The sequence below is a fragment of the Sinohyriopsis cumingii genome, chromosome 12, assembly GCF_028554795.1.
Source record: "Sinohyriopsis cumingii isolate HCF-2022 chromosome 12, ASM2855479v2, whole genome shotgun sequence".
Classification (NCBI taxonomy): domain Eukaryota; kingdom Metazoa; phylum Mollusca; class Bivalvia; order Unionida; family Unionidae; genus Sinohyriopsis; species Sinohyriopsis cumingii.
In genome coordinates this window covers 7340289-7352577 of record NC_142972.1, presented here as the reverse complement: position 1 = coordinate 7352577, position 12289 = coordinate 7340289, and the positions used below count along the sequence as shown (strand labels likewise).

General features: G+C 39.8%; 1 protein-coding gene across 2 annotated transcripts in view; it reads right to left on the bottom strand.

The window, feature by feature from the left end:
* Positions 1-12289, bottom strand: part of LOC149785965 (organic cation transporter protein-like) — a 113238-nt gene that overhangs the window by 22237 nt on the left and 78712 nt on the right. For both annotated transcript variants that reach the window (XM_089978133.1, XM_089978132.1), the window contains exon 10: positions 6289-6440. In XM_089978133.1, the coding sequence (XP_089834259.1) occupies positions 6289-6440 (152 nt within the window). The remainder of the gene's footprint in view (positions 1-6288; positions 6441-12289) is intronic.

Sequence of the window (12289 nt, the reverse complement as noted above, 5' to 3'; positions counted from 1 at the left end):
GTAAGAAGGCAAGTGACAAACCTAAAATCAGCCATGGATCTGGTGGCAGAGATGATAGAAGAAGAAGTAAAAAGACTAAGAGGCTTTATAGATCCAGAGTATGTAAAGACTGGTCACTTGAAAGAAGCCATGGATAATGTGCTAGAAGTAAGGTGTTTTTTGGAAGAAGTAATGGAATGGACAGAGTGGTCCTTTGTCAAAAAAGGCCTGGACCAGATTAAGAAATCGGAACAACTTATGAGAAAAGTGATGCAGGAAGAGGTCATGAAGATCAAAGACAAGTGGAGTAAAGAAAGAAAGGAGAAAGAAAACTTAAAGAAAAAAGACGCATTTGAAAAACTCAACAGCAATTGGATAAAGATACAAGAGAAGTTCAGGGCTATGGGGCACCCAGACTGGTTACCAGAAAAAGAAAAGAGGAAGAACAAAGGAATTTTGGGAAAGATTAGGGGGTGGATGAGGAAATGGAGGAAATAAAAGAAGAAGCAGAAGAAACCCAAAGGCCCTTTTCAGGGCCAGCCATATTTCTCGAAAAGAGAATGACTTTTCAATTGCCTACCCCTTTTTTTAAATTTAAAAAAAAAAAAAATCCCATATTCAATTCCCCTTGTCCCTAAACAAGCCCAAGCTCTATTCCCCATGTTAAATTCCTCTTGTACGTATATTGACCCACGATTTTTCGCCATGTTAAATTCCCTTTGTACGTATATTGACCCACGATTTTTCGCCATGTTAAATTCCCCTTGTACGTATATTGACCCGGGGGGGTCTGTAATGCTAATTCCCATTGTACGTATAGTATCCCACTTCACTACTTGTATGTGTCTGTGTTATGCTTGATTGTATAGCTGTGAATGTGTATGTAATGTATACGTGTATAGGTGTAATTTGTATATGTGTTATGTGTGATTCTACAGATGTGATTGCATATGTGTTATGTGTGAGTGCATAGGTGTATGTGTGTGTATGCGTTATCTGTACTTGTATAGATGTAATTGTGTATGTGTTATGTGTGAATTTAGAGGTGCATGTGTCTGTGTTATGCTTGCCTGAATAGATGTGAATGTGCATGTAATGTATGTGTGTATAGCTGTAATTTGTATATGTGTTATGTGTGATTTTACAGATGTGATTGTATATGTGTTATGTGTGAGTGTATATTTGCATGTGTATACATATATGCTACGTGTGATTGTATATATGTAATTGGGTGTTATGTGTGAGTGTACAGGTGTAAGTGTGTATATGCGTTATTTGTATTTGTACAGATGTAATTGTGTATATGTGTTATGTGTGAGTGTATAGTTGTGATTGTGTATGTGTTATGTGTGAGTGTATAGGTGTATGTATCTATATGTGTTATGTGTGACTCTAGGTGAGTAGTGTATATGGACGATTCAGCGACAAGGGGACTTTAATGTTAAAATAGGGGGTTTGCCCTTTGGCGACAATGGAAATTTAAGATGGGGAAATTTTTATGGCTTTTGGCGACAAGGGGAATTTAACATGGGGAAATTTTATATGGAATATAGCGACAAGGGAAATTTAACATGGGAATACAGGACCGGCACTATAGCGACAAGGGGAATTTAACATGGGGAAATTGAACATTGTGGGACCGTCTAGGAACAATGGAAATTGAACATGGGAAATGGATAGAACACAGACAATAGACAACAGACATTTAAAAAAAAGAAAAAGAAATTAGGCATGAAAGTTATTTTTCTTTTCGAGGCATATGAATAACCGTGAAAAGGGCCTTTGGGTTCTTCTTCTGCTTCTTCTTCTTCTATTTTCTCCATTTCTTCATCCATCCCCAGACCTTTCCAAAGACTCCTTTCTTCTTCCTCTTTTCATTTTCTGGTAACCAGTCAGGATGACCCATAGACCTGAACTTCTCCTGTATCTTGATCCAATTATTATTCAATCTCTCAAACTCTTCCTGTTTCTTTAAGTTTTCCTTATCCTTTCTTTCTTTAATCCATTTCTCTTTGATCGTCTTGACTTCTTCCTCCATTACTTTTCTCATAAGATCTTCAGCTTGTCCAACCCCCATTTTACGTTCCGCCACTCCGTCCAATACAATATATTTTCTAGGAAGCACCTAACTTGGATGACATGATCCAGTGCTTCCTTCAAACTTCCCACTCTGACATAAGGTGGATCAATGAATCCTCTCGACTTATTGACTTCTTCTTCTATCATCTCTGCTATCAGATTACTGGCTACCTTTTGACCTTTAACTTGACTGGTTACCAAGTCTTTGGTATCTCAAATCCTCCATTCCTTTTCTATCCTTTCTATCACATATTATACATCCATCATCCAGAAATAGATGTCTCTCAATAGATTGAATAAAGCAGACACTTGCGCTATTTTGTATCGGTTATTCCGTAGAATGGCGCGAACGACGAACGCTATGCGTTCTTATATGAAAAGCGCGGACGTGAAGGAAAACATCCCCTACTTTTGTCTTCTCATATTATCTACTATCCACACAGTAATGACTAGACAAATAATATAACCATAATATACTATTCACACACGGAAGCAGCATAAACATAACCAAAATATACTATCCACACACGGGAAGCAGCAAAATCAAACCCAAAATATACTATCCAAATACCCCGAAGCAGGAAAAACAAAGCCATAATCTACTATCCACACACACAAAGCAGCAAAATCAAACCCAAATCTACTATCCACACACGGGAAGTAGCAAAACAAACTCTTACTTTACTATCTACAAACCCAATTATATACTATCCACACACGCGAAGGAGCCAAAACTAAACAATCATCCACTATCCACACACGCGAAGAAGCCAAAACATAACCACCAATATACTATCCACACACGCGAAGAAGCAAAACAAACTCTTATTTTACTATCCACAAACCCCATTATATACTATCCACACACGCGAAGGAGCCAAAACTAAACATTCATCCACTATCCACACACGCGAAGAAGCCAAAACATAACCACCAATATACTATCCACACACGCGAAGAAGCAAAACAAACTCTTACTTTACTATCCACAAACCCCATTATATACTATCCACACACACGCGAAGAAGCCAAAACTAAACAATCATCTACTATTTACACACGCGGGGAAGCCAAATCAAACCCAAAATCTACCATCCACACAGAAGGGAAGGTTAAATAACCACACACTCTACTATCCACACAAACGTACTTGAGCGCTTACAAAACCCAATAATCTACTATCCAAACAAACGTACGTGAGCGCTTACAAAACCCAATAATCTACTATCACATACGTGAAGCAGCAAAAACATAACCATAATCTACTATCCACACGCGCGAAGAAGCCAAATCAAACCCAAAATCTACCATCCACACACGCGGAGAAGCAAGCAACTAAACACACATTTACTATCCGTTTAATATTTGATGTGGCAAGAAGAAATGGTACAATACGCAACAAAGGGATTGTAAGTTTACACTCCAATCTGTCTGCACTGAAACGGTAACAACGCTCTTACGTTGGCATTAGTTTGCCACACTGCCTTAGAAAAAAACAATGCATCACTCAAAGAGATCGAGAGATTGAGAGAACAACAGTGGTAAATCCAGTAGGATTACAGAACCAACACGACTAGTGAAGAAATAAATTTGTTTGATACCTCATGAAGATTATTTTTTACAATCTAGTAGACCCAAAAGTGACTTGTAGAAAAATTTTAGAACGATGACATACACCTGTACGATTACATTAAATGGTTTACGTCAATGGTTGCTATTTCTTTGTTATTAAATGTTCGTACAAATGATATGTGTGTAAGCGAAAGCTAATACACACGCACGCACACGCATGCAAGTGTTACTGCCTTGGGTGATAGTAGAACGGGACAGTACTTCAGTCTGGAGTGTTTTGAGAGATGGACAGATAGTCTTAACATTACAGTGGAGAGAAAGAAACAAAGAATGGTAAAGAAAAAACAAACGTAGGACACCATTTTTGGTTCCGTTATTCTTGCGGTATTATAGGACAAATAATTATTGAGACAACCATACATTCTATGTGAAATATGTTCCTCGTTTTCATTCATTCATCAATTTTTTAAAAAGGTAATGTGATATTTATTGTCGACTGACTGCTTAACATATCTCAGATTTAAGATATGTCCTGTGCTTCGCAGCACACGTTACCAACAATGTTGCAAAGTTTTCACAAATCTAAGGGCGGGAACAAAAAAATAAAAAGCACCATAACGCTCCTTGTTCTATCCACAGTCTAAACTGAGAGAAAATAGGTCGAATATTGGTACATATTTTCTGAACGTGTGTTTTGGTTTTAAAATTCAGAGTTAACCATGGCTAGGGTTATACAGTGCAATGCCACTCGGGTCATTCTTGAACATTGTTACATTTTTTCCGAACATGTGTTTTGGTTTTAGATTTCAGAGCTAACCATAGGCAGGGTTGTACAGTGCAATGTCACTCGCGTCATTCTTGAAAAAGCCTTCTGTTTTGTTTCATTTCTTGAAAAACGGTAGATCTAATGTTAGAATTTTTTTCCGTGACACATTGCAGTGCCAAAATAAAGAGAAAGCTACGATACCTGAATTGTACAAGCTCGTCAACTCAAAATTTTATTTCATCCAACGATTTACTGATTTACAATTTTTAAGGATGTAAGTGTTTGAAAAAAATTACTTGACAAACGGAACAGTTCACAGAAATAGGGTGACTACTGATCACAGTTTTGGAGAGGTATCTTCAAACAGGCACATATACCATTAGGATTTCAATTAAAACGACTATGACGGAGAGAGAGTGTTATTCCTACTGTATCACGACTCTTACGTTTGTTTATACAGTATATTTTCCTTAAGAAAGATTCAAAGAAACACCACTTAGATAATCACAGCCATAGAAAAAATACACCATTATTAAATATCACCAGAGTGAACTGAAGATTATGGAAACTAAAAATTCCTCCTTGTTTGATAAAGAGGAAGAAGAAAGTAGTCTTTGGAAAGGTCTGGGGATGGATGAAGAAATGGAGAAAATAGAAGAAGAAGAAGCAGAAGAAGAACCCAAAGGCCCTTTCCAGGGCCATTCGTATGCCTCGAAAAGAAATTAACTTTCATACCTAATTTCTTTTTTTTTATTAAATGTCTGTTGTCTATTGTCTGTGTTCTATCCATTTTCCATGTTCAATTTCCATTGTCCCTAGACAGTCTCACCATGTTCAATTTCCCCATGTTAAATTCCCCTTGTCGCTATAGTGCCGGTCCTGTATTCCCATGTTCAATTCCCCTTGTCGCTATAATGCCTATCCTGTGCTCCCAATGTTAAATTACCCTTGTCGCTATATTCCATATAAAATTTCCCCATGTTAAATTCCCCTTGTCGCCAAAAGCCATAAAAATTTCAGTATGTTAAATTTCCATTGTCGCCAAAGGGCAAACCCCCTATTTTAACATTAAAGTCCCCTTGTCGCTGAATCGTCCCTATACACTACTTAGGTTCAAGTGTGTACGTGTGTTCGGCATGATTGTATAGCTCCATGTGTATACATGTGTTAGATGTGATTGTATAGCTGCATGTGTGTACATGTGTTAGGTGTGATTGTATATCTGCATGTGCATACATGTGTTAGGTGTGATTGTATAGTTGCATATGTGCATATGTGTTAGGTGTGATTGTATATAGTGTTATGTGTTAACATACATTCATTGTGTATGTGCGAGAGTGTGTGTTTATAATTGTATTTATGTATTAAAACAAAATATACCCAGTTAATAGTTCCCAGGTGTATGTATGTATGTATGTAAGTATGTATGTATGTATGTATGTATGTATGTATGTATTTTTGTATGTGAAAAGTAAAACAATAGATCCCTACCCACTGGATCTTCATTTGTTGGTGTGTTTATATTGGTATGATATGGTGAGAAAGATAATTTGTCTTTAAGAGTTAGTCATTGAGTATAATTAGACGGACCTTTTGTCTGTCAAGGTGACTGGTTATCGTATAATGTATATTTTAATATCTTCATGTTCAATTCGTGTATTGTCCAAGGTGGACCAAAAATATAACTCCAAGACTGGCCTCCCACAAACTAGATTATTTCCATCCTTGTGTTAAACCTTATAATGCGAGGTTCACAAGCCATCCCTGAACTACGCGTAAAATACGCCAAACTGTATACAGTGTTCATTCATATGGTACTCAAGAACCAATAATAGGTTCAAATGATTAAGACATAAATGAGTAGAGTTTGTTCAAACCTTTTCAATTCTGACCTGTTTAAATGCTTGGCGTCCAATATGGTGTCTGGAAGATATCCTTTGCTTGTTTCTGGAAGAAGGAGAGATAGCCCACCCGCCAGCAGCGAAGGTATTCCAAACACAATCAGCGGCAGCACGTCTCTGGCCCTTCCCTCTGTCAGGTTTGCCTGATCATCAACAGATTTGCAAATTTTTAATGGAAATATCAGGCGGAAAGCTTAGACGTTACTCTTCATCAATAAATCCACAAGATAATCATTTGGAACAATAAAACAATCTTGCATCTACGCTCTTCATTTGGAACAATTAAACATTCTCGCATCTACGTAGTTCATTTGGAACAACTGAATATTCTCGCATCTACGCTCTTCATTTGGAACAATTAAACATTCTCGCATCTACGCACTTCAATTGGAACAATTAAACATTCCCACATCTACGCTCTTCATTTGGAACAATTAAACATTCTCACATCTACGTACTTCATCTGGAACAATTAAACATTCTAGCATCTACGAACTTCATTTGGAACGAAATAAACGTTTTCGCATCAACGTTGTTATTATAGAATGAAATAAACGTTCACGCATTTATTTACTTCTTTGGAACGAAATAAACTTTCTCGCATAGTACTTAATTTAAATCAAATTGAAACGTTCCCGCATCTCCGTACTTCATTCGGAACGAAAAAAGAGTTCACGCATCTACGTACTTCATTTGAAACAAATTAAACGTTCTCGCATCTGCGTATTTCATTTGGAACTAATTAAACATTATCTCATCTATATATTTCATTTAGAACGTATTAAACGTTCTAGAATATACATACTTTAAAAACCTACTGACATATAATTTATGTATTATTATATTTGCAAACTTAATAATAATAATAATAATAATAATAATAATAATAATAATAATGACAATGATAATATTAATAAGTATCAATAATAATAATCTTCATTTGATCAAGATTACACATTTGGTCATTTAAGACCTATCTGCCATGTTGGCCTGAATTTTTGTGCAACATGTTTTGTTATAAAAAGGATCACTTATACATAGGTATGCTCGCGCACGTACGCACTCAAAGTTAACATGGATTAATATTAGCAGGTACGTACAATAACAATATACTATACCCAGGTATGAACATTTCATCATGTCCGAAGTGATATAAACATCAACAGAATAAAACATGTACAAATTATCTCTGGATTCAGCATAAAATAATCTCATTTGGAGACTTTAATATATCATACCTGCTGGACAACGACGCAAATAAATTTGAATTATGTACCCTCGGGTTTAATGAATTCAAAATGGCTGCTTCTGATACATCAAAAGAGATACTGAAATGGTTGGTTTTACGACCACCAAATCTGAATATCGTTGTTAGTTGCTGAGGTCTATTTAAGTTGCTGATTAAGTTGTTGAGGTATATTTAAGTTGCAAAGGTCTATTTAAGTTTATTTTCAGTGGAGTCCAGATGTTTAACAGATGTATGAGGTGTAGAATTGTTATCGAAAAGATCCGTGTTAGTGTGCACTGGATACAAAGCTAAGTAATTGATAAACAATAGTAAAAGAAGTGACCCTAATACAGTGTCTTGAGGAATACCACTTAGAATTTTAATTGAATCGAGAGTATATTTGTCCGTGCAACAAACTGGGTTCTGTTAGTAAGATACTATGTGTACTGTGTGAACCGAGTTTGAATAAAACTTGAACGCTGATAGTTTTTTTATGATGACCGATTGGTCAACCAAATGGAATGATTCTTTTTGGAAACTAATGAAGTTTGAGCCAGTGTGTTCGCCAGATTCGATTGCAAGTTCTGGCTTATAAATTTCGTCAGTGCACTTTGACATGAATGTTTTTGTCGGAAATATTCTTGTGATTTATCGAGGGGTTGATACTTGTTGAGATATCAGAAAAGATATTTGCTGACATGATTTTCAAGCATTTCTGACAGTACATATAGTACAGAAATGGGTCGATAGTTAGATTAGAAATTCTTTTCATTTCCCTAATAAACTGCGAATACGTTTGAAAATTTCAATGAAAATTTGAGTGACTGGTAAGTTGCAGGAAGTAATAAAATAGTTACTTCTTTCAACGATTCGTAGATTGACAATGCTGAAATTTTCAGAATGCTGTGTGTGTGTGTGTGTGTGTGTGTGTGAATTCCATCTTGACCCACTTATTTCTTAGTGTATATTTTAGTATTAATTTGAATAGTGGATATCTGAATACGAGCTACTTGGCTAAATTCCCACTTATGCGGCTCTGACCTGAACTCACTACGAAACTAAACAACGCCAACATGAAATCTTATCAACACTACACTCTGTGACGTTTGCCCTTAGCAAATAACTAATAACTCGGGCTGAGGAATATTTTCCCAACACCGACTTCCCATAATCAAACATGTAATCACGAAAATGTAATAAATCCTTAAAATTGAGAGGTATATGCAAATGGCTCATGCCCTTAACGTATTACCTTACCCTCGCCTTCAAAAGACCAATCGTCCTCGGTTGATATAAACGTCATGCTTATTAGGTCACGAATACAAAATGATAAATCCCCTGAAATCATCCACTAACGCGATTCCTTATTCCCAAACATGATTAAGATAAAATCAATGGGCTTGTTTCCTACTACCTGTCACTAACATTTTAATACACATTTGTTGAATCACTCATCGCATAGAATTAAACCAAATATCAACAATGAGGACAAATTATCTAAAATTGAATCGAACATGACATTGCTCTGACTGGCCTTTCAGGACGCAAACTCTTTCACAACTTGTGTAGATGTGGTTCTTCAGGGTGGGTAGTGTAGACGTGGTTCATCAGGGTGGGTAGTGTAGATGTGGTTCACCAGGGTGGGTGGTGTAGATGTGGTTCATCAGGGTGGGTAGTGTAGACGTGGTTCATCAGGATGGGTAGTGTAGACGTGGTTCATCAGGGTGGGTAGTGTAGATGTGGTCCATCAGGGTGGGTAGTGTAGATGTGGTCCATCAGGATGGGTAGTGTAGATGTGGTCCATCAGGGTGGGTAGTGATGATGTTGTCCATCAGGGTGGATAGTGTGGATGTGGTCCATCAGGGTGGATAGTGTAGATGTGGTCCATCAGGATGGGTAGTGTAGATGTGGTCTATCAGGGTGGGTAGTGTATATATGGTCCATCAGGGTGGGTAGTGTAGATGTTGTCCATAAAGATGGATAGTGTAGATGTGGTCCATCAGGGTGGGTATTGTATATATGGTCCATCAGGGTGGGTAGTGTAGATGTGGTCCATCAGGGTGAGTAGTGTAGATGTGGCCCATCAGGGTGGGTAGAGTAGATATGGTCCATCAGGGTGGGTAGTGTTGATGTTGTCCATCAGGTTGGGTAGTGTAGATATTGTCCATCAGGGTGGGTAGTGTAGATGTGGTCCATCAGGGTGGGTAGTGTAGATGTGGTCCATCAGGGTGGGTAGTGTAGATGTTGTCCATCGGGGTGGGTAGTGCAGATGTGGTCCGTCAAGGTGGGTACTGTAGATGTGGTCCATCAGGGTGGGTAGTGTAGATGTGGTCCATCAGGGTGGGTAGTGTAAATGTTGTGCATCAGGGTGGGTAGTGTTGATGTGATCCATCGGGGTGAATAGTGTAGATGTGGTCCATCAGGGTGGGTAGTGTAGATGTCGCCCATCAGGGTGGGTAGTGTAGATATAGTCCATCAGGGTGCGTAGTGTTGGTGTTGTCCATCAGGTTGGGTAGTGAAGATGTTGTCCATCAGGGTGGGCAGTGTAGATGTGGTCCATCAGGATGGGTAGTGTAGATGTGGTCCATCAGGGTGGGTAGTGATGATGTTGCCCATCAGGGTGGATAGTTTGGATGTGGTCCATCAGGGTGGATAGTGTAGATGTGGTTCATCAGGATGGGTAGTGTAAACGTGGTTCATAAGGGTGGGTAGTGTAGACGTGGTTCATCAGGGTGGGTATAATGTAGATGTGGTCCATCAGTGTGGGTAGTGTAGATGTTGTCCATCAGGGTGGATAGTGTAGATGTGGTCCATCAGGGTGGATAGTGTAGATGTGGTCCATCAGGGTGGGTTGTGTAGATATTGTCCATCAGGGTGGGTAGTTTTGATGTTGTCCATCAGGGTGGGTAGTGTAGATATGGTCCATCAGGGTGGGTAGTGTAGATATTGTCCATCATGGTGGGTAGTGTAGATGTGGTCCATCAGGGTGGGTAGTGTAGTGTAGATGTGGTCCACCAGGGTTGGTAGTGTAGATGCTGTTCATCAGGGTGGGTAGTGTAGATGTGCTCCATCAGGGTGGGTAGTGTTGATGTTGTCCATCAGGGTGGGTAGTGTATACGTGGTCCATCAGGGTGGGTAGTGTAGATGTTCTCCATCAGGGTGGGCAGTGTAGATGTGGTCCATCAGGGTGGGTAGTGTAGATGTGGCCCATCAGGTGGGTAGTGTAGATGTGGTCCATCAGGGTGGGTAGTGATGATGTTGTCCGTCAGGGTGAAAAATGTGGATGTGGTCCATCAGGGTGGGTAGTGTACATGTGGTCCATCAGGGTGGGTAGTGTAGATGTGGCCCATCAGGGTGGGTAGTTATGATGTTGTCCATCAGAGTGGAAAATGTGGATGTGGTCCATCAGGGTGGATAGTGTAGATGTGGTCCATCAGGGTGGGTAGTGTATATATGGTCCATCAGGGTGGGTAGTGTAGATGTGGTCCATCAGGGATGGTAGTGCAGATGTGGTCCATCAGGGTGGGTAGTTATGATGTTGTCCATCAGGGTGGAAAATGTGGATGTGGTCCATCAGGGTGGATAGTGTAGATGTGGTCCATCAGGGTGGATAGTGTATATATGGTCCATCAGGGTGGGTAGTGTAGATGTGGTCCATCAGGGTGAGTAGTGTAGATGTGGCCCATCAGGGTGGGTAGTGTAGATATGGTCCATCAGGGTGGGTAGTGTTGATGTTGTCCATCAGGTTGGGTAGAGTAGATTTTGTCCATTAGGGTGGGTAGTGTAGATGTGGTCCATCAGGATGGATAGTGTAGATGTGGTCCATCAGGGTGGGTAGTGATGATGTTGTCCATCAGGGTGGATAGTGTGGATGTGGTTCATCAGGGTGGATAGTGTAGATGTGGTCCATCAGGGTGTGTAGTGCATATATGGTCCATCAGGGTGGGTAGTGTAGATATGGTCCATCAGGGTGGGTAGTGTTGATGTTGTCCATCAGGTTGGGTAGTGTAGATGTTGTCCATCAGGGCGGGTAGTGTAGATGTGGTCCATTAGGATGGGTAGTGTAGATGTGGTCCATCAAGGTGGGTAGTGATGATGTTGTCCATCAGGGTGGATAGTGTGGATGTGGTCCATCAGGGTGAATAGTGTAGATGTGGTCCATCAGGGTGGATAGTGTAGATGTGGTCTGTCAGGGTGGGTAGTGTATATATGGTCCATCAGGGTGGGTAGTGTAGATGTGGTCCATCAGGGTGGGTAGTGTAGATGTGGTCCATCAGGGTAGGTAGTGTAGATATGGTCCATCAGGGTGGGTAGTGTTGATGCTGTCCATCAGGTTGGGTAGTGTAGATGTTGTCCATCAGGGTGGGTAGTGTAGATGTTGTCCATCAGGGTGGGTAGTGTAGATGTTGTCCATCAGGGTGGGTAGTGTTGATGTTGTCCATCAGGGTGGGTAGCGTAGATGTGGTCCATCAGGGTCGGTAATGTAGATGTTGTCCATCAGGGTGGTGTAGATGTGGTCCATCAGGGTCGGTAGTGTAGATGTTGTCCATCAGGGTGGTGTAGATGTGGTCCATCAGGGTGGGAAGTATTGATATTGTCCTTCAGGGTGAGTAGTATAGATGTGGTTCATCAGGGTGGGTAGTGTAGATGTGGTCAATCAGGGTGGGTGTTTAGATGTTGTCCATTAGGGTGGGTAGTGTATATGTGGTCCATCAGGTTGGGTAGTGTAGATGTGGTTCATCAGGGTGGGTAGTGTAGATGTAG